The sequence below is a fragment of the Nothobranchius furzeri genome, chromosome 15, assembly GCF_043380555.1.
Source record: "Nothobranchius furzeri strain GRZ-AD chromosome 15, NfurGRZ-RIMD1, whole genome shotgun sequence".
In the NCBI taxonomy this organism is placed as follows: Eukaryota; Metazoa; Chordata; class Actinopteri; order Cyprinodontiformes; family Nothobranchiidae; genus Nothobranchius; species Nothobranchius furzeri.
In genome coordinates, this window is record NC_091755.1 from 44,643,859 (window position 1) to 44,666,569 (window position 22,711).

The 22,711-nt window shown below is 45.2% G+C and overlaps 1 protein-coding gene across 6 annotated transcripts in view; it reads left to right on the forward strand.

Annotated features, from left to right (window-relative positions):
- Positions 1–22,711, forward strand: part of atp2b3b (ATPase plasma membrane Ca2+ transporting 3b) — a 53,891-nt gene that overhangs the window by 11,009 nt on the left and 20,171 nt on the right. For 3 of the 6 annotated variants that reach the window (XM_070544909.1, XM_070544910.1, XM_070544907.1), the window contains exons 2-15: positions 3,767–3,964; positions 6,954–7,211; positions 7,300–7,425; positions 11,835–11,960; positions 17,245–17,301; positions 17,531–17,572; positions 19,570–19,734; positions 19,873–19,944; positions 20,023–20,165; positions 20,704–20,836; positions 20,973–21,082; positions 21,220–21,354; positions 21,506–21,612; positions 21,965–22,040. In XM_070544909.1, coding sequence (XP_070401010.1) covers positions 3,767–3,964; positions 6,954–7,211; positions 7,300–7,425; positions 11,835–11,960; positions 17,245–17,301; positions 17,531–17,572; positions 19,570–19,734; positions 19,873–19,944; positions 20,023–20,165; positions 20,704–20,836; positions 20,973–21,082; positions 21,220–21,354; positions 21,506–21,612; positions 21,965–22,040 — 1,748 coding nt within the window. The remainder of the gene's footprint in view (positions 1–3,766; positions 3,965–6,953; positions 7,212–7,299; positions 7,426–11,834; positions 11,961–17,244; positions 17,302–17,530; positions 17,573–19,569; positions 19,735–19,872; positions 19,945–20,022; positions 20,166–20,703; positions 20,837–20,972; positions 21,083–21,219; positions 21,355–21,505; positions 21,613–21,964; positions 22,041–22,711) is intronic. The other 3 variants (XM_070544911.1, XM_070544906.1, XM_070544908.1) reach the window with 1 other exon arrangement.

Sequence of the window (22,711 nt, forward strand, 5' to 3'; positions counted from 1 at the left end):
TTTATCTGATAATATTAGAACATGTCAGTGATGTCTGAGGGGCTTTTATAAACACTCTATAACTAATACTGCTGGAGAGGGTAACAATTACACAGAGGCTTCTGGGGGGCCCAGTTATTGGGGGGGGTGGGGGGGTTCTGTTTGCCTTGGCCCCCAAAATGCCTTGAAACAGCCCTGGGTGTGTGACTGAGTTTTGAAGGTGATCTGAATTGTATCAGATGTATAAATATGACATGTGTATAACTTATTGTTTTATACAGGTAAAAACGGGTAGTGGAGATAAATCTACCTACATATGACTTTGTTTTCCTGTTTTTATTGAACTATTTCCTGTCCTGTCTGTCTCTCATCTTCCTGCATCTCCTCTAAACTCTCCAGAAAAACTGCTGCTGGATTCTTACTTTTTCACCTCATCAGTTACTTCTGAGCAGATCAAAGATCTCCTGACCGCAACGCGGAGAGCGCGTTTCGATGCTGCGTCAGTGAGGTGACATCACCGCAGCACAGGTGATGAGCTCCGCAGTAGCAGAGCGCTTCAGGCACAGATAAGACAGAAAGTAGAGAACATGTGCGGACATGAACCATCGTGTGTTCATTATAGTTTTTTGGTTTGAGAATGGACCGTGTGCTGGACGCAGCAGCCTGGAGCGCTGCGCACCAACGATCATCGCTCTGCTGCTCTCTGCTCAAAGAACCCCCGGTACGCCGAGAGTCCATAAATGATGTAATAAAGGTAGAAAACGTTTTTTTTGGCCCTCCCTGGATGTGTAGGATATCCAGCTCCCCCTTAATTTTATCCCTGCTCCTGGATGAAAAACAGACATTTTTTATCAATACAAGAACCCCCCGGGCGCCCAGAAAGAGGGTGAAGTGGACATGTCCGGGGAAAAGAAGACGTACGGTCACCCTAGTTTAATATAAAGCGGGAGATTACAGATACAGGATTTTGCTCGTGCCCTTGCTGCCCTGGGCCCTTTAGGGTTCGTAGACCCCTGGGCAATTGCCCAGTTGCCCGTATGGTTAATCCGACCTTGACTCCACCTCCCTCTACTCCCCCACTGGTCCAGATTTAGGCTAACATCAGATTTTAACCATAGACCCTATCAAATAAAAATGTTTTAAGCCTATTCTTAAATGTAGACAAGGTGTCTGCCTCACGGACTAAAGCTGGGAGCTGGTTCCACAGGAGAGGAGCCTGATAACTAAAAGATCTGCCTCCCATCCTAAGTTTAGATATTCTGGGAACCACCAGTAGACCTGTAGTCTGAGAGCGAAGTGCTCGGTTAGGAACGTATGGAACAATCAGATCACTGATGTATGATGGAGCTTGATTATTAAGAGCTTTGTATGTGAGAAGGAGGATCTTAAAATCTATTCTGAATTTAACAGGTAGCCAATGTAGGGAAGCTAAGACAGGAGAGATATGATCACACACACACACACACACACACACACACACACACACACACACACACACACACACACACACACAGGTTTATTTCCGGTTACCGGGCTGGTCAGACGGTGGAGAATGATGAACGGTGGGTGCTGAACATCATCTGTAACGCGAGCAGGGGACCGACCATTTCCTCTGCGCTGACAAGGACGAGCAGGAGGCTGGTGGAGGAAGAAGTGAGAGGCTGAATGTGATCAGAGGGGAGGAAGCCGAGGGTGAGGAGGGATAGCTCCAACAGCTTGCCGCATTGTCAAGGACACATCAAGGGGAGATTGAGAGAGAGGGGAAGAAGAGATGAGGAGAGCCGTGGGAAAGGAGGAGGAGGCCAGGAGGAGAAGGAGGGGTGGAGGCTAATGAAAGGAGGAAACAGCTCCCTGTGATTACTCAGCAGAAGGTCACCTGTTCAGTGTCTGCTCGCCGTGGCCTGTTGAGCCTCTGCACCGCCGGCAGCATCGAGTCCCTGCAGCAGGAGCATTCCAGCCAACCCCCACCGCTGGCAGCCAATCAGAATAAAAACTTACATTGAAAGAAAAGCTCCACCATACTGGGGCAATGACATCACCTGTTGCTAGGCAGAAAGCTGTTAGACACAGGAAGCCCTGGACCTCACAAACTGGTCACCATAGAAACTAGTGAGGCTCGGAGGTTCGAGACATGAACTTTTAAAGACTTCTGTTACTTCTGCAGACGTGTGGACAACGTCCTACCCGTCCTCGGTGTCCTCTCACAAAGACGAAAGGACTTGAGGTGGTTTGATAAAAATGAACCCTGTAGGCACCCGTCGCTCATCTGCATCGCTTCACAGATGTTCGTGACGAAGGAGACGGCGTTGGAGTGGGCGTGCCAATGCTTCCTCGTCAAGTCCAACCTTCCAGGCCTTGGTGGCGTCGTCCATCCTGTTGACTGAAGCGCAGCCCCGCTGGGTCTGTGGCGTCCCTGGAACGGCTTCCACACGCTGTTCTCCTGAAGCTGTTGGAACGTTTGATGAAAACTTGTTGGAGAATGGAGACAAACTGTTTTCAGAGACACGGGAGGGAAGTGGTGGTGTGTGTTCTGGTCCAGTGAGTCGCTACCAGAAGATACGGAAATCCTTAAAATCTCGGCTTTAAGTTAACAGCTTCATCCTCATGGGGCAGTGGTCCGCAGCTGGCGGCCCGCGGGCCAAATCCGGCCAGCCGGACCTTTCCACCCGGCCCCCAACCGGTTGGGCCTTCAGATGTAAGTATTGTCGTGCTGTAGCTCTACAGTAAGGTCAGAGCCGTGCCTACAAGACCATGTCAACATTTTTATGAGATTCAAACACAAATAAAGCTACGACCATAAATCCCTCGTGTGTGTTTTTGCCTTTACTTCTGTCTTGCTGCTAGAAATCAGACTGCACACACATTAACCCTCACCCCATCCACCCTGCTGATGCTAAACATGATTCTCACCACTCTCTACACCAGTGAACCTTAAATGGTGGCCTGTGGGCCACATCTGGTCCGCCAGACCTTTCAACCCGGCCCCCAAAAACAACTGAACCAAGAACAGAGAAAATGCATCTTCTGCTATTTTTCTATTTTAAATTAAACAAACTAAACCAGCATTTAATCAAAAATGATTAAAAATTCCTAGCGACAACATCTAGGTGAACTTTAAACTCAACAACACCCTCAGACAGAAACTGGTCCATCCTAAAGACCGGACACCCGTGCGGTCCGGTGCGGCGAGGACGGTCCAGATTAATCCACAGAGGAAAGTACGGTAAACATCTACACAACACAGAAGAGCACCTCTTCAGGTCAACGCTCTGCAGTCCACCTGCACCCGAAGACCAAGGACACTCTTGAAGATGACAAAGTCCACATTGTGGACAGAGACGATGGATGGGTGGAGAGAGGAGTAGAAGAAGCCATGTGTAGCAGAGAACACACCGAGATGAAACAGAGGAGGAGGACTCGGGTTTCTCCTCTCTAGTGCACACACGCATCTCTGAACCCAATCTCCAACAGTTTCAGTCTAGGTCACATCCTTCTGCATCTAATGCATGCAACCACCCCGCCCAGTGGAGGCAAACACCTCATCAGGGAGAGGGAGGAGGGGTCTGGGTCATCAAGCAACAACAGCTAGAGTTCGTAAGCGTGGCCCTCCCACAGTCCAGCCAGAATGACCAAGGGACAGGAGACGGTCTCCTGTCCAGTACAGGGACAGGTCTAGGGACCCTCTAGCGTTTCCATAGTGATGTGGTCTGTGGGAGGAAAACCACGCGTGCATGGGGGATGACTTTTGCTTTTGTGGACTGAAATCTTTCCCTGTTTGATCCTGCAGGTCTCAGCTGTGACCCGGCAGACCTGGAGCGTCGACGCCAGACTTTTGGCTGCAACTTCATTCCCCCGAAGAAGCCCAAGACCTTCCTGGAACTGGTGTGGGAGGCCCTGCAGGACGTCACCCTCATCATCCTGGAGGCTGCTGCCATCATCTCACTTGGTCTCTCCTTCTATCAGCCACCTGGGAAGGAAAGTGAATGTAAGACCCCGGGCTAGTGGGAGGCAGAGGGAATGAGTGGAGGAGATATTTGTCTATGTGGCGGGAGCCCAGCAGAACCCCGGACCAGCAGAGAGTGGCTCTTGCATTTGTGAGAAAATGGTTGATAGGCCGGGCGAGGGGAGTCAGACACACAGCTGGGCCGAGCGTGCAGCCGCCGTGCAAACCACTGAAACAGATCTATCGTGTCCTCAGTTATTCCCAGATGTGGCGGGAGAGCCTCGTGTCAGACGCTCCGGCTGCTGAACGAGTTTCATTAAAGGCAGGAATGAATGTTGTCCGCTGTTTACGACCCAAACCCGCCTCTGCCACAGCGGACCGGCGCTGGAAGGTCAGAGCGCTTATTAAAACAACAAAACCCGGTTGATCCTAGTGGATTTTAAAGCCAGCTGTAAGCGCTGTGGACTGGTCTGTCGACCGTTCTGATTGGTGGATTGGTCTCTTTAAAATCCAAACAAAGAAAAATCAATAATAAAAATTCTTCTTTAGTTTTCAGTCTTTATTGGCTCAAATGTACAAAGATTACAACGTTCATTTTATAAAACTTTTATTACATCAGGGCTTTACTACTGCCAGTATTCTAGTTTTTACCTTTTATTATGTTTCATTCGGTTACTTCCTGTTATCTTCTGAAGCGTGTGCGTGCTCCTAAATGCGTCGACAGAAAGAAAAGGTCAAAGGTTAATTACCTGAGTAGAGACCAACAACCAAGACGTTCAGGTTCAGCCAGCTTAATTGGGATCATCATCAAATATTAATAATGCATCTCCTTATGACTTCATGGGTGCTTTTATTTTGAAAGGGGGCATAAAATTGGCGCAGCAGCACAGTGAATTATTGATGCAACTGAACAAAAGAGTCAGCATGTCTCACGTTAACGTCCTAAAGGGGTGACAAGTTCTTCATCCTGACTCTGGAGCTTTTACATTCATGCTTTTATTTTGACGTTCACTCCTTTGACTCAGATAAGAACTGAACGGAGGAAGTTTAAAACAAAACAATCATTGTATTATTTACTGTTTATTCATCCTGTATCCGATTGGGCTGCGACGCTGCAGGCAAAACAAGCAGGAAATGGTGTTCAAGCATGCAAAAGTCTTAATCCACCCCTCCGTTCTCTTTGTGTCTCCTTCTGAGGAGGCAGATTTCTGTTCAGGCGTTCAAACTGTCCGCATTCAGCTGGCGGTGAAACAGGAAGTGTTCTAGAGGAAGTCAGAGGGATCCAGGTGAAACAGGAAGTGTTCTAGAGGAAGTCAGAGGGATCCAGGTGAAACAGGAAGTGTTCTAGAGGAAGTCAGAGGGATCCAGGTGAAACAGGAAGTGTTCTAGAGGAAGTCAGAGGGATCCAGGTGAAACAGGAAGTGTTCTAGAGGAAGTCAGAGGGATCCAGGTGAAAAAGGAAGTGTTCTAGAGGAAGTCAGAGGGATCCAGGTGAAAAAGGAAGTGTTCTAGAGGAAGTCAGAGGGATCCAGGTGAAAAAGGAAGTGTTCTAGAGGAAGTCAGAGGGATCCAGGTGAAAAAGGAAGTGTTCTAGAGGAAGTCAGAGGGATCCAGGTGAAACAGGAAGTGTTCTAGAGGAAGTCAGAGGGATCCAGGTGAAACAGGAAGTGTTCTAGAGGAAGTCAGAGGGATCCAGGTGAAAAAGGAAGTGTTCTAGAGAAAGTCAGAGGGATCCAGGTGAAAAAGGAAGTGTTCTAGAGGAAGTCAGAGGGATCCAGGTGAAACAGGAAGTGTTCTAGAGGAAGTCAGAGGGATCCAGGTGAAAAAGGAAGTGTTCTAGAGGAAGTCAGAGGGATCCAGGTGAAAAAGGAAGTGTTCTAGAGGAAGTCAGAGGGATCCAGGTGAAAAAGGAAGTGTTCTAGAGGAAGTCAGAGGGATCCAGGTGAAACAGGAAGTGTTCTAGAGGAAGTCAGAGGGATCCAGGTGAAAAAGGAAGTGTTCTAGAGGAAGTCAGAGGGATCCAGGTGAAAAAGGAAGTGTTCTAGAGGAAGTCAGAGGGATCCAGGTGAAACAGGAAGTGTTCTAGAGGAAGTCAGAGGGATCCAGGTGAAACAGGAAGTGTTCTAGAGGAAGTCAGAGGGATCCAGGTGAAACAGGAAGTGTTCTAGAGGAAGTCAGAGGGATCCAGGTGAAAAAGGAAGTGTTCTAGAGGAAGTCAGAGGGATCCAGGTGAAACAGGAAGTGTTCTAGAGGAAGTCAGAGGGATCCAGGTGAAACAGGAAGTGTTCTAGAGGAAGTCAGAGGGATCCAGGTGAAACAGGAAGTGTTCTAGAGGAAGTCAGAGGGATCCAGGTGAAACAGGAAGTGTTCTAGAGGAAGTCAGAGGGATCCAGGTGAAACAGGAAGTGTTCTAGAGGAAGTCAGAGGGATCCAGGTGTTGTGGGTGGAGAAGAGCAGCCTCGCGGAGAGGGTGAGAAAAGCAGGGAGTTAAAAATAAAGACAACAAGTTGTTAATGAAGCTCATCGGCTTGTGTTGCAGCAGCGTGCAGGCGGCGTGGCGGCGTGTCCCGTGAAAACGCGCTAAAGTGTGGTTCTGAATGTCACGCGGCCGATCCCGCAGTGAAACGAGCAGCCGAGCATGTTCTCAGCATTTCTGCAGGTGTGTTTTTGGGTTCTCACACCTGGTGCTGGTTCAAAGCGGCCTCGCTCTGACAGACGGACCTGCATTCGTTTATCACGTATAGATGTGGTCTGGTCAGCAGTCTGCGCCGCACCTGTGTCCTCTTTAGACACGTCTGTTGCTCTTCATCCTCATAGACCTGCAGATCACTGAAGGCACACGTGTTTTCTTCCTTCCTGTCGCTCAAAGAGAGCCGAGAACTTTTGTGTTTCCAGCTGGGATCTGTTTGTGAGGCCGCTGCGGTCAGACACGGGAAAACTAGGCGTGGCCACGGCGTGTTCACCTGCTCTGTGATGTTCCTCACTGAGGTTTAATAAAACATGTCTGCTGACGCCTGTCCTGTCCCTGCAGTGTGTGGAGATGTGAGCGGGGGAGCGGAGGACGAAGGGGAAGCTGATGCTGGCTGGATTGAGGGTGCCGCCATCTTGTTGTCCGTTGTGTGTGTCGTCCTGGTGACGGCGTTCAACGACTGGTCCAAAGAAAAGCAGTTCCGGGGTCTACAGAGTCGGATTGAGCAGGAGCAGAAGTTCACCGTGGTGCGGAAAGGAAACGTCATCCAGATCCCGGTGGCCGACATGGTGGTGGGGGACATGGCGCAGGTCAAATACGGTAAAAGTCACCACGTGTTTGCTTCTGATGATCTCAGCGTGCAGTGGGCCGTGGTGAACACATGAATGTTTGATCTGTGGATGTTCAGGTGACCTGCTGCCAGCTGATGGCATCCTGGTCCAAGGCAACGACCTGAAGATCGACGAGAGCTCGCTGACCGGAGAGTCTGACCACGTACGCAAGTCTGTAGACAAGGACCCCATGCTGCTCTCAGGTTGGTTTGAAGTCTTCTCCGAGGGGATGTTGGTCTCCTGCCGCCTTTCATGTCCTCCTTATCTTCATACACAAGAGAGGCCTTGTGGAGGGCGGTCCCAGGGGCCACTAAAGGCCCCTCAGAGTGATCTTGTTTGGCACCCAACTGCAACTCAGGAACGGTAGAAAAGTTCTGTTTCGACCCGGGTTCAGAGTTTAAACACCCCGACGAGACAAACGGGTGATGATCTTCTCCCCCGCTTCACCTCACGCCCATCCCCCTCTGGACCTCAGGTCCCCAGGAGACACAAGTCAGAGGGCCTTTAAACATGTCTTCTAATCCCGTTTATGTGCCGTAGGTTTCACATTCGACTGTTTTTACAGATGCTAGGACACATTTCTCACCTCCACTAAATACGTCCCAGTCTCTCGTCCTGTCTTCTTCCACCTATCCGGGTCCAGGTCGGAGGGGCAGCAACTAGGGAGCTCCAGACCGTCCTCTCCCCGCCACCTCCACCAGCTCCTCCAGCAGCTCCTGGGCCAGATCAGAGATGTACTTTCTCCAACGTGTCCTGGGTCGACCAGGCGGCCTCGTGCCACCAGGACATGCCTGAAACGCCCCCCTAGGGAGGCGTCCAGGAGGCACCCGCGTCTGCACAAAACTAAACACACGTGTCGATGCCAAGGACGTGATGTTGGGTTACCCAGCGTGAAGAGATATGGAGCAGAGGAGTTCAGCGAGCTTCCCGTCCTTCTTCCAGAGCGACAGAAGGAGCGATAAACCACCGTAAATCTGGTCATGTGGTCAGCAGCAGCCACGCTGGCGAGAAGAGCGTCTGCTGTGACGTCTGATGTTTTATTTGAGTGTTACCCGCTAACAGGAAACCACCTAAAGTCACCGTCCCAGTCGCGTGGCTGAACTTACGTGATGAGTTTCAGCAGCAGCTTAAAGAGCAAGTTCACTGGCAAACCGGGTTTCACTTGTTTTAGAATCGTTCCCTCTGAGTTTCACACGCAGGCTGAAAATAGTCGTCTTCACATTTCCTGCGTTAGAAAATAAGATGTTAGAATTATAGATTCACTGAGATAGACGATAAAGTTTATCTCTCGCTAATAAAATATTTACTACGCAATCACAATGTGTGTGTGTGTGTGTGTGTGTGTTTATACTGAGCCAGGATCCTCTGGAGGTTTCTTCCTGTTAAAAGGGAGTTTTCCTCTCCACTGTCGCTGCATGCTTGCTTAGTATGAGGATTGCTGTAAAGACTCTGACACTAGTCAGTGACTCGATGCCACCTGCTGGGTTCCTTATATAGGAAACTTGTTACTGACTGGTTTAATGACCTGACCTGTGTTGTTTACTGTGTGCAGGTCCTTGAGACGACTCTGGTCCTGACTTGGCGCTTTATGAATAAACTGAATTATATTGAACTGAAAATCCTGACAGTCACCCTCTCACTAACATTCATGGACTCATCCATCTTGACTCACGACAGGGAAGGCTGTTGTTGGTTTAGCGTCCAGGAAACGGCAGAGAACGTCTCAACTAGTAGAAAGAAAGAAAGAAAGAAAGAAAGAAAGAAAGAAAGAAAGAAAGAAAGAAAGAAAGAAAGAAAGAAAGAAAGAAAGAGAAAGAAAGAAAGAAAGAAATGATAAAGAAAGACATGAGAAAGAAACAAAAAAGAAAGAAAGAAAAAGAAAGAAAGAAAGAAAGAAAGAGAAAGAAAGAAAGAAAGAAAGAAAAAGAAAGAAAGAAAGAAAGAAATGATAAAGAAAGACATGAGAAAGAAACTAGAAAGAAAGAAAGATAGAAAGAAACAAAAAAGAAAGAAAAAGAAAGAAACAAAGAAACAAAGAAACAAAGAAAGAAACAAAGAAACAAAGAAAGAAAGAAACAAAGAAAGAAAAAGTAAGAAAGAAAGAAAGAAAGAAAGAAAGAAAGAGAAAGAAAGAGAAATAAAGAAAGAAATGATAAAGAAAGACATGAGAAAGAAACTAGAAATAAAGAAAGAAAAAGAAAGAAAGAAAGAAAGAAAGAAAGAAAGAAAGAAAGAAAAGAAAGAAAGAGAAAGAAAGAAAGAAACGATAAAGAAAGACATGACAAAGAAACTAGAAAGAAAGAAACAAAAAAGAAAGAAAGAAAGAAAGAAAGAAACAAAAAAGAAAGAAAGAAACAAAAAACAAAGAAAGAAAGAAAGAAAGAGAAAGAAAGAAAGAAATGATAAAGAAAGACATGAGAAAGAAACTAGAAAGAAAGAAAAAAAAGAAAGAAAGAAAGAAAGAAAGAAAGAAACAAACAAGAAAGAAAGAAAGAAAGAAAGAAAGAAACAAAAAGAAAGAAAGAAAGAAAGAAACAAAAAAGAAAGAAAGAAAGAAAGAAAGAAAGAAAAAAGAAAGAAAGAAAGAAAGAAAGAAAGAAATGATAAAGAAAGATATGAGAAAGAAACTAGAAAGAAAGAAAGATAGAAAGAAACAAAAAAGAAAGAAAAAGAAAGAAAGAAAGAAACAAAGAAACAAAGAAAGAAACAAAGAAACAAAGAAAGAAAGAAACAAAGAAAGAAAAAGAAAGAAAGAAAGAAAGAAAGAGAAAGAAAGAGAAAGAAAGAAAGAAATGATAAAGAAAGACATGAGAAACTAGAAAGAAAGAAAGAAAAAGAAAGAAATAAAGAAAGAAAAAAGAAAGAAAGAGAAAGAAAGAAAGAAACGATAAAGAAAGACATGACAAAGAAACTAGAAAGAAAGAAACAAAAAAGAAAGAAAGAAAGAAAGAAACAAAAAGAAAGAAAGAAAGAAAGAAACAAACAAAAAAGAAAGAAAGAAAGAAAGAAACAAAAAAGAAAGAAAGAAAGAAAGAAAGAAACAAAAAAGAAAGAAAGAAAGAAAGAAAGAAATGATAAAGAAAGACATGAGAAAGAAACTAGAAAGAAACAAACAAAAAAGAAAGAAAGAAAGAAAGAAAGAAACAAAAAAGAAAGAAAGAAAGAAAGAAACAAAAAAGAAAGAAAGAAAGAAAGAGAAAGAAAGAAAGAAAGAAAGAAATGATAAAGAAAGACATGAGAAACTAGAAAGAAAGAAAGAAAAAGAAAGAAATAAAGAAAGAAAAAAGAAAGAAAGAGAAAGAAAGAAAGAAACGATAAAGAAAGACATGACAAAGAAACTAGAAAGAAAGAAACAAAAAAGAAAGAAAGAAAGAAAGAAACAAAAAGAAAGAAAGAAAGAAACAAACAAAAAAGAAAGAAAGAAAGAAAGAAACAAAAAAGAAAGAAAGAAAGAAAGAAACAAAAAAGAAAGAAAGAAAGAAAGAAAGAAATGATAAAGAAAGACATGAGAAAGAAACTAGAAAGAAACAAACAAAAAAGAAAGAAAGAAAGAAAGAAACAAAAAAGAAAGAAAGAAAGAAAGAGAAAGAAAGAAAGAAAGAAAGAAATGATAAAGAAAGACATGAGAAAGAAACTAGAAAGAAAGAAAGATAGAAAGAAACAAGAAAGAAAGAAAAAGAAAGAAGGAAAGAAAGAAAGAAAGCGTTCTGAACCACCTGTAGACGGTTCAGGGAGGTTCTGCTCAGACACGTGAAAAGAGAGTTACAGTAGTCTAAGCGTGAGGAGATGAAGGTGTGGAGAACTGTCTCAAGTTCAGAGCGGGACAGAATGGGACTCAGCTTAGCAACGTTCCTGAGATGGAAGAAGGAAGAGCCAACAAGAGAACTGACATGAGAATCCAGGGTGAGAGCTGGGTCAAAGGTCACACCAAGATTCCTGACAGAAGGTTTGGGTTAACTGTTAGCATTAGCTACTCCACCACACAGCAGGACTCCTCCAGGCTTGTGTTATTTCTAGAGGTAAAGCATCAACGTTGCAGAGCAGAGTCAGCGGTAGAGTCGTGTTGCTGTTAGCCAATCAGAGACGAGACCTGCCAGCTCTCGCCAGAGCTACATCCCCTCAGAGATTGACTCATAAGACCTTAATTTTAGCCAGAGACCACTGCAAAGGTGTTGAAATAAGAAGTGAACTTGCTCTTTAATAAAAATATTAAAAATAATAAATGGTCGATTTTACATTTGACTGTTTTCAAGGATTAAAGAAGCCTAAATGATCAGAGTCTTACATTTGTCCTTGATCACCCTGCTTCCTCTTTTATTATTCATTATTATTCATTATTACTGTTGCATGTTTCCAGAGGAAGAAAGACGCGTCCCGTTGCATTTTTAACACTCCTGGGTGACTAATTCAGATCTTCTCAGGATTTTAGCTCCAAATCTCACAAGTCCTAAAATTCCTCACAAACGAGAAGCTACAGAAATTCACGGTTTAGTTAAAACACAACTCCCTCCGAGCTGAGATTATAGCGCTACTGGTACTGGTCTGTCTATCGCTGCTGGCTTGTCCCAGTGCTGCACTGGTTTGTTAACCAGACGTGTGTCTGGATGTTTAGGAACTCATGTGATGGAGGGCTCAGGCAGGATGCTGGTGACCGCCGTCGGCGTCAACTCTCAGACGGGCATCATCTTCACTCTACTTGGTGCAGGAGAGATGGAGGAGGAGGGAAAAGAGAAGAAAGGTAGGGCTGAGATATTCACGGACATCTGGCGTTCAGCTGTAATGGGAAAAACCTTCATGTTTGCTAAATCTGTACAAAACTTCATTTAAAAACTTTCATGCAACCCAACATAACAGCTTTAAACGGGATACCGTGCACACAGCTCCCTGTGCCTGCCACACGTCCACGCAACACACAGCTGAACTTAAAATCATTCAAGTCTTTTTTATCTACTACGTAGTACGTAGTACATACGTACGTAGTACGATCACAACTCACTGTGCTGAGACTCAGAGACACAAATTTCCATGAACATTTAAAATGTTTTAAATGTGGAACGTGTAAATCACTCTAAAACACGTTTGCACAAGTCGAACCTGCAAACAAATATCATTATCAACATTATAGTTGTGAAAAGTTTTTTTTTACTTTAAAGAAATAAAGCATTAAAGGCACACTTGGCAGTTTTGGCTTGCTTTTAGCACCCCCTAGTGTCTGTTCAGTTGAACCAAAGTGAACCATATCTCCTTGCTTGCTTTTTGACCTAATCTAACAGCTGCAATGTCTCCCAGCCTTCCTTAATGTCTACAGGAGGGATTCATCTCTAAATGAATTACATCAGCTGATCTAAACATGCAGGAAACATACTGGAACCAGTCCAGCATGCGGACTAACTTCCTAAAACTGTCTCACACTTTTCTCACTTTCCGACTAAATAAAAACTAAACTGAGAAGGACTCGAAGTGCCTGAGAAAGCTCTGAGAGCAAAGCTGCGTGACTCACACAAGGATACAGACAGTCCTCACGAATGTTTCTCAGGAACGTTTCTCAGGAACATTTGCCACGAACGTTTCTCAGGAACGTTTCTCAGGAACGTTTCTCAGGAACATTTCTCAGGAACGTTTCCCACGAACGTTTCTCAGGAACGTTTCCCTCGAACGTTTCTCAGGAACGTTTCTCAGGAACGTTTCTCAGGAACGTTTCCCACAAACGTTTCTCAGGAACGTTTCTCAGGAACGTTTCCCACGAACATTTCCCACGAACGTTTCTCAGGAACGTTTCTCAGGAATGTTTCTCAGGAACGTTTCTCAGGAACATTTCTCAGGAACGTTTCCCACGAACGTTTCTCAGGAACGTTTCCCACGAACGTTTCTCAGGAACGTTTCTCAGGAACGTTTCCCACAAACGTTTCTCAGGAACGTTTCTCAGGAACGTTTCCCACGAACGTTTCTCAGGAACGTTTCTCAGGAACGTTTCCCACAAACGTTTCTCAGGAACGTTTCTCAGGAACGTTTCCCACGAACGTTTCTCAGGAACGTTTCTCAGGAACGTTTCCCACGAACGTTTCTCAGGAACGTTTCTCAGGAACATTTCCCACAAACGTTTCTCAGGAACATTTCTCAGGAACGTTTCTCAGGAATGTTTCCCACGAACGTTTCTCAGGAACGTTTCTCAGGAACGTTTCCCACGAACGTTTCTCAGGAACGTTTCTCAGGAACGTTTCTCAGGAACGTTTCTCAGGAACGTTTCCCACGAACGTTTCTCAGGAACGTTTCTCAGGAACGTTTCTCAGGAATGTTTCTCAGGAACGTTTCTCAGGAATGTTTCTCAGGAACGTTTCTCAGGAACGTTTCCCACAAACGTTTCTCAGGAACGTTTCTCAGGAACGTTTCTCAGGAACGTTTCCCACGAACGTTTCTCAGGAACGTTTCTCAGGAACGTTTCTCAGGAATGTTTCTCAGGAACGTTTCTCAGGAACGTTTCCCACGAACGTTTCTCAGGAACGTTTCCCACGAACGTTTCTCAGGAACGTTTCTCAGGAACGTTTCTCAGGAACGTTTCCCACAAACGTTTCTCAGGAACGTTTCTCAGGAATGTTTCTCAGGAACGTTTCCCACAAACGTTTCTCAGGAACGTTTCTCAGGAACGTTTCCCACGAACGTTTCACAGGAACGTTTCTCAGGAACGTTTCCCACGAACGTTTCTCAGGAACGTTTCTCAGGAATGTTTCTCAGGAACGTTTCTCAGGAACGTTTCTCAGGAACGTTTCTCAGGAATGTTTCTCAGGAACGTTTCTCAGGAAAGTTTCTCAGGAACGTTTCTCAGGAACGTTTCCCACAAACATTTCTCAGGAACGTTTCTCAGGAACGTTTCTCAGGAACGTTTCTCAGGAATGTTTCTCAGGAACGTTTCTCAGGAACGTTTCCCACGAACGTTTCTCAGGAACGTTTCTCAGGAACGTTTCTCAGGAACGTTTCTCAGGAATGTTTCTCAGGAACGTTTCTCAGGAAAGTTTCTCAGGAACGTTTCTCAGGAACGTTTCTCAGGAACGTTTCTCAGGAACGTTTCCCACGAATGTTTCTCAGGAACGTTTCTCAGGAATGTTTCTCAGGAACGTTTCTCAGGAACGTTTCTCAGGAACGTTTCTCAGGAACGTTTCCCACTAACGTTTCTCAGGAACGTTTCTCAGGAACGTTTCTCAGGAACGTTTCTCAGGAATGTTTCTCAGGAACATTTCTCAGGAACGTTTCCCACGAACGTTTCTCAGGAACATTTCTCAGGAACGTTTCCCACGAACGTTTCTCAGGAACGTTTCCCACTAACATTTCTCAGGAACGTTTCTCAGGAACGTTTCCCACGAACGTTTCTCAGGAACGTTTCTCAGGAATGTTTCTCAGGAACGTTTCCCACTAACGTTTCTCAGGAACGTTTCTCAGGAACGTTTCTCAGGAATGTTTCTCAGGAACATTTCTCAGGAACGTTTCCCACGAATGTTTCTCAGGAACATTTCTCAGGAACGTTTCCCACGAACGTTTCTCAGGAACGTTTCTCAGGAATGTTTCTCAGGAACGTTTCCCACGAACGTTTCTCAGGAACGTTTCCCACGAACGTTTCTCAGGAACGTTTCTCAGGAATGTTTCTCAGGAACGTTTCTCAGGAACGTTTCTCAGGAATGTTTCTCAGGAACGTTTCCCACGAACGTTTCTCAGGAACGTTTCTCAGGAATGTTTCTCAGGAACGTTTCTCAGGAACGTTTCTCAGGAACGTTTCTCAGGAACGTTTCCCACGAATGTTTCTCAGGAACGTTTCTCAGGAACGTTTCGAGACATTTTGGAAACTCCCTCACTGTCAGTAGTTTGCTGCCAGTAGTCCCAGTCCAGTCACAAACTGGTTTAATGACTATAAATACCACTACTTGACCATGGAGTCTCTAACGACCACATCACTATAAGACTACCGCCAACAGACTAAATATGTTGAAACAATGGTAACAATGATAAAAGAGAGATCCACACGAAAACGTCCGTCTCCGCAGTCATAGATTTTATTTTTTCATAACTTATTCAGTAAATCTGCCGGTAATTATCTTTTATGTTACATCGTTGGCACACATGAACAAGGTTTTATTACAGTCAGGGTAATATTACTAATATTCAGATTGTGCAACTTTTAATTGCCCAGTGATTTTTCTTCAATGATATTCTCAGTGAGTTTGTATCTGCAGTTAATTATGAGTAATTAAAGTTTATTTAAGAAGAAAATTGTGCCTGAAATAAAAACCTAAAATAAGAATGGAAGCTGTTGACCCAGAGGGGTCAGAAAACAACAGACTTATCCACAGAACTAGACACCATGGGTCAAATGATGGCAAACAAAAAATAATACACCCATTAATTTGTAAAAGGTCCCAAACTGATGGAGCACGACACAAAATCACAGAATCACGTCAATATTTGGAGTGTTTGTGTTATCAGTGTTAATTACAGGGCTGGGTGTCGTGGCCTCAACTCACGGTACGCTGAGCGGTTCCCCGGGATAACGATAAACGGATGAAGTTAAATAAATCAGGTTTAGCAGCAGTTAGAGGGAGCGTGGTGGTGGTAGGCGGGGCCTAGTCCCACAAAAATCCTTCACCACAGCTTCAGCATCTGAATCGTTCTCCGTTTCTCTTCTTGTTACAGAATGGAAGGGCTGAAGTCATGTGACTACACAAGTCATGTGACTCCGCCCCCTGTAGTTTATAGCACAGCATCTAAAAGGAAATGAATATCAGCGAGCTACACACATCTTTTTATTTTTGTCACTAACCTAAAACACAGACCAATATGTCATTAATAAACGTACATTTGGGTGATTTTTACACGTGTAACCTCGGTAACCAGTCCGGCTCTGCACTGACAGACTTGTGACGACCCCATGTTGGAAACCACAGATTTAGAGAAATGCAGAGGAACCAATCAAACACAAATGAGACGTTAGAAAGAATTCAGGAACCGCAGAGAGAACAACAGCTGATTTTCCTTTACTCTAACGGGGTTATCTTAACTCCCCCATCCATCCCTCCACCCCTGTTTTCCACTTGTCTCATATCTGTATGACACCTCCCTGCACACACACACACACACACACACACACACACACACACACACACACACACACACACACACACACACACACACACACACACCCACACCCACACACACACACACACACACACACACACACACACACACACACACACACACACACACACACACACACACACACACACACACCCACACACACACACACACACACACACACACACACACACACACACACACACACCTCCTTGTTTACCCACCCTGCTGCCCTCTCTGCACTCCCCCGTTTCTCCTCCCTCTCCCTTCATCGGAGGGAAAAGCGCTGCAGATTCCATCAATTATTGAAGGAAGGGTGGGGGGATTCAGGGAAGACCGGTTGGTCAATGCATGAAGCATTAGGCTGTTCTCAGATCAGTTATGGAAGTGTGCTGCAGTCAGACAACAGAGAAGCACTTAAGGTTAACATCATTAGCAGCTTCCACTGCAGCGTTCCCGTCTGTGCAGGAATGCTTTTGGTATCGTTGGCGTCTCCAAAAAGGAGAAAGCATCCTGCTGGAATGCAGCAGCGAACGGCGACAGATTGACTGACGATGGATATTTTATGAAAGAAACGGTCTTATTGCTTCTCGTCCTCATTCAGAGTCTCTGAGAGCCGGATCGCTCAGGCAGTCGTGTGTCGGAACGCTTCAATTATTCATTAAACTCGTACAAATACCAGAAGATGCGGGATCCTCTCCTGGAATGTCTGCTCTGTCATCCTTTTCCTGCTACTCTGTCTTTCTGTGTAACTTGATGCCAAACCAGATTTCATTTTGAATTCTTCACTGTCGACTCAGCCAAAGACCTGCTGTTAGATTTGTGTATCACATGAAGTTTCTGCTGTTGTTTTTACCCCATTTTACCAAATTCCCACCCAAAACCTTCCTTTCTCACACAAACAGAGGACAGTACTCAGTTGGTCATCTCTTCAGATGCCAGCAACAGCACAGTCACCAATGGTATGTGAGCACAACGTTTTCTGCCCGTCCCTTTCCTCCGTCCGTTAGTGGACCCCCAGAGACGATAACCGGTGACGAACGTCAGTTTGTCCACCTTTCTTCTCTTCCCTTTTATCAGTGTCTGTGGTTTTCTGTTCCCTCTCGTGTGTGGCTGCCCTGACCTCACAAACCATCCGTCTTACGGCGGTCTGCTTCTGTGTAACCCACTCTTCCTCTTTCATTCTCCCAGGAAAACAAGCTGACGGAGCAGTGGAGAACAATCAGAATAAAGGTAAGCTGTGCACCCGCTGAGAGGAGGGCGCGTCTGTAACTGGTGCTGTCCAGGCCTCTGTGCTGTCGTCTAACTCCTCATGGAGAGATGTTTGAAACTCTATCTGTGCTGCTGACCAGCGCAGCCTCCATTTTAAAAATGGTCTTCTCTGTATTTTAGAGAAAATTTCACGTGTGCGTCCTAATTCTCCTTCCGAGTGTCAACACGACCGAGTCTGTGCGCGGGTTGGGACTTGGGTTTGGCTGGTGGTGTCTGTGGGGAGAAACACAGGAGAGGAGAAACCTGCTGAAGTGCTGCGTTCTAACAAAAGAATGTCAGGAAAAGCATCATTAATGTTTATTAAACGAGGTTCTTGTAGCTTCGGACATGACGGGGTTTGTGTGATGCGTCTATCAGCTGTTCTTCTGGTGGGCGTGACCAACCTGGATCTGTCAGATCCGCCGGGTCGGTCACGCCCACCTCCTGATAAAGACGTGCCTCGCAAACACCGTCATGTCCGAAGCCAAAAGAACCTCGTTTAGTGTTTAAAAAGAGGAAATAATGACCGTCGTAAAGCAGAAGTAATGTTTGCTTCTAGAGGGCGTTGGTACTATTTTGCATGTTTGCCTTCAGCCTCGCTGGTTTTCATTCTGCTCCTTCTGGTTCTGATAAAAGCCCATCTTCAGGTCTTCAACAACAACTGTGAGCAGGTGCTAAACCGTGCTAACCGGGCAAGCCTGTTGGTTGTACGTGCAGGAGAACATACGTAGTTAGCTTAGTGGTGCTGTTTGTTTAGAGAAACTGATTCTGAGACAGAGCAAACGATGAAAAAACAAATGAACACAAGGCCAGTACGTTTAGCCGGTCTGAGCCTGAGTCAGGGGTGCGTTTTGGAAAAATGACTTTCAGGAATCTACTTTTAAGATAATAAACTCTCCATCAGCTAGAAGTCATAAACACAATGATTTGATTTTTTAGGAGGGATCCACTATTCTCCACTGTACACTTTTAGATGGAGGCATGTTGGAGGCAGGGCAAGGGAGAGTCGTCTTTATCGACTGTACACTCCACCTCCCTCTACTCCCCCACTTGTCCAGATTTAGGCTAACATCAGATTTTAACCATAGGCCCTATCAAATAAAAATGTTTTAAGCCTATTCTTAAATGTAGACAAGGTGTCTGCCTCACGGACTAAAGCTGGGAGCTGGTTCCACAGGAGAGGAGCCTGATAACTAAAAGATCTGCCTCCCATCCTAATTTTAGATATTCTGGGAACCACCAGTAGAACTGCAGTCTGAGAGCGAAGTGCTCGGTTAGGAACATATGGAACAATCAGATCACTGATGTATGATGGAGCTTGATTATTAAGAGCTTTATATGTGAGAAGGAGGATACCCAGTGGCTTCAGTGGTTCTGCTCCTCATTCCAGTCAACAAACTGGAATGAGGAGTGGCCAAAGGAGGTGCAAGCTTTGAGAATAACCGTAGAGATGAAGTTACTGGAACGTAAACGGTGCTGGTTGTTGGGAGTAATGAGTAATGAGAGAAGATGTGACAGTTCTACCGATGATGCTTTTGTATATGAACTGCTACCGATGTAACATCCTGCAGGAATGGAGGGATGACCAGTCAACGAGTGAGTACAGATCACCATGATGAGTAGTGAAACGGGCACCAGTGACCAAACGGGTTGCTGAGTGATGAATGACTTTAAGTTCATGAAGAAGGTTTTAGGAAGCGGTCCTATAAATGATGTCTCCGTGATCTAAGATGGAAGGACGTACACTGAGAAAAGATGCCTTCACTTTGAAAGACTGTTCAGGTTAGATTTGTGTTATAAAAACCTTTTGTGTTAAAAACTTCAGTTATTTTAGTCAGCGATAGATTTTCTTTTAGTCAAATGACTTAAATATTCTGTCACGTTTGGGAAAAATCCGTTTAGACCTGGGATGAACTTCCCAAGCGTAAAAGAAGGGAAGTGAACATGTTTTTAATTTGCTTTGATGTGTGTTTCTTCAGCCAAGAAGCAGGATGGGGGTGTTGCCATGGAGATGCAACCCCTGAAGAGTGCAGAGGGAGGAGAGGTGGAGGACCGAGAGAAGAAGAAGACCAGCGTTCCAAAGAAAGAGAAAAGCGTGTTGCAGGGCAAGCTCACCAAACTGGCCGTTCAGATAGGCAAAGCAGGTACGCTGCCGTCGTTGACGTCGTTACCTGTAGAGGGCGCTCTGAGGTTTGGAGAGTCGTGGAGGAGTCTTGGTAACGCCACACCACCTCACAGAAGTTTCTCTTTCAACCCAAACAGTTCTTTTCTTTTCTTCACAGGTTTGGTGATGTCGGCCATCACCGTCATCATTCTTGTGCTGTACTTCGTCATCAACACGTTTGTTGTTAAAGGTCTGGTTCTCACTGCAGAGAAAGTAAAAGCCGGCGCCGCGGGGTTGTCAGACTAATGAGCCGTCCCGTGTGTTGTAGGACACGTGTGGCTGCCCGAGTGCACTCCCATTTACATCCAGTACTTCGTCAAGTTCTTCATCATTGGAGTCACGGTGCTGGTGGTGGCGGTCCCGGAGGGCTTACCGCTCGCCGTCACCATCTCTCTGGCTTATTCCGTCAAGGTGAGCTTGGCCGCTCGTTGGTCACTCAGAGCTCAAACGTTATGCATTCATAAGGCTGTAAAATAATGAAGGTTACAGGAGCTGCTGTTTACAATAGTTTGTCTTATTTTGCTGATGTAGTTTAATAATCTTGGTTTTTCTTACATTTGTTGACAAAATACTAAATAATGTGTTTAAATCAAAGAGTTTTTAAAGGAAATGATGACGCGTTCATCTGTAAAGCGTATTTCTGCTGTTTCTGAGCTTGTTAGGGTTGTGATCTGTCTTTTACTGTCGTCGTTTAGCCTCATTAGTTATGTTTATGTTAGCATGTCAACATCAGGTATTATTAACTGATGAAGTAATAACATTAGGATGTAATATGTAGATGTTTCTAGTTTAGTCAGTCGGTGCACGCTTTAACGAACTGGAGACACTTAAACAAGTTTGAGGGTTTGACTCTTTATGAGTCCTACATTGATCGAACTTTGACCCCCCCGTTCATCACATTCTGTTGTCCTTCACAAACGCCTCTGCTCTTCCTCCGTGTCGCCCTCAGAAAATGATGAAGGACAACAACCTGGTTCGACATCTGGATGCGTGTGAGACGATGGGCAACGCCACGGCCATCTGCTCCGACAAGACCGGCACCCTCACCACCAACCGCATGACGGTGGTGCAGGCGTACATAGGTACCGACAGCACTGACGCGGCGCTTCTCGTCATGTTTTATACTCATTTAAACCGAGCCTCTTGATCAGATGAGATTTTCTAACCTTCGGACTTTAGATGCAGTCAGTAGTGAGTTTGTTGAACGTGTTTCTGCAGGTGAAGTGCACCACCGTGTGATCCCCGACCCCGGACAGCTCAACACTCGGACTTTGGACCTGCTAGTCAACGCCATCTCCATCAACAGCGCCTACACCTCCAAGATCTTAGTGAGTCGTTCGGTCGGCGTTGACCTTGTTTTTCTGAAAACGACTTGTGAGTTTTTTTATCAACTCCTCACCCGTCTACTTCATCCTCCTCTCTTTTCCTCTCCGTGCGTTTTGCACCAAACGTTTGTCTCCACCAGCCGCCGGATGTGGAGGGGGGTCTCGCCAAGCAGGTGGGCAACAAAACCGAGTGCGGCCTGCTGGGATTCGTTTTAGACCTTCAGCGAGACTATGCCCCTGTGAGAGAGCAGATCCCAGAGGAGAAGCTGTACAAGGTCAGAACTCAGGCGTCTCATCCACCTGCAGCCTAACGTCTCATGGCCAGCAATAATGGACATAAGTTAATAAACGGGACTTAAACTAATTAGAATAAATCAGATTTCCGCACTTGTTCAGGGATTTCTGCTTGTCTTTCCTCCGTCTCAGGTGTATACATTCAACTCAGTGCGCAAGTCTATGAGTACGGTCATCAAACTTCCTGATGGTTCCTTCCGTCTCTACAGCAAAGGAGCCTCTGAGATCATGCTGAAGAAGTGAGTGATGATGGAGGTCGATGGAGGTGGAGATGCTGCTGGGGGATTTGGGTCATGGTCCAAACGTAACTCAGCAGGTTTAAACTATCGTCTGGTAACAAAACAACTAGGAAATAACCAGTCTTACTTTATTATGTAACCATACACCAACCTAAAGAGTAATAAAGAAATAAATGGGGCAGTTAATAATGCTCTGTCCAAGAAGGTGATGCTGTAAAACCATTAGTGGGCCTAGAGCAGAGCCTTGGGGTACCCCACCTTGCAGATGAAGTTTAGACTTAACTTTGGATAACTGAATCTTTAGAGTCCAGACCAGAGCAAACGATGATGTCCTTTTTTATTTTTATCTCAGGTGTTCCTACCTTCTAGATGCCAATGGAGAACCTCGCAGCTTCCGTCCACGAGACAGAGACGAGATGGTCAAACAGGTGGGACCTTTCTCCACTGCCTGCGGGATTTCACGCTGGCTATGGAAGAGTGACCTCCCGGTGACCCAAACCAGCGTAATCGTCACCGGATTCGAGTCGGGTGGCTTTTAACCAATCAAATGATGCTTCTGTGATCACGACACCAGTGAGGCGTCGACTCAGTCCAGTGGCGATTGCTTTGGCTTGGGTCACCAGGAAGTCACTAGTTGTTGCTGAATTTCTGCAGGTGAATTTTTACAGATGAAATTTAAGTGAAAGAAAAATCAAAACCTAATTTCTCAGAATAAAACTTCCACATCTAAAAAGATTCATGTTGTGGCGAGGCTTAGGGCTGACGGGGTTAGGGTTAGGGAAGGGTTGATGGACCAGAGGAGGCTGCCTGCAGGGCTCAGCTGGGGGCTCGGTATACGCTGCAGACTGACACGGTGGTAATGTGAACCGCATAATCCGAAGGATACGATGAGAGTAGTGAGAGGGAAGTAGTAAACAATCAGCGTGAGGGCCGGAAAACTCAACCCCGGTCTGAAATTAGATACGAGACATCCCAAACTGGGTCTTTGTGAAGGACTAAAAGTTACCTCATTCTTTTAGGTGGGAAAAAATAATCAGCTGGTAGGTAAATATTCTTTATGCATAGACAGAAAAACAGCAGGAGTGACCCGGGATCAAAC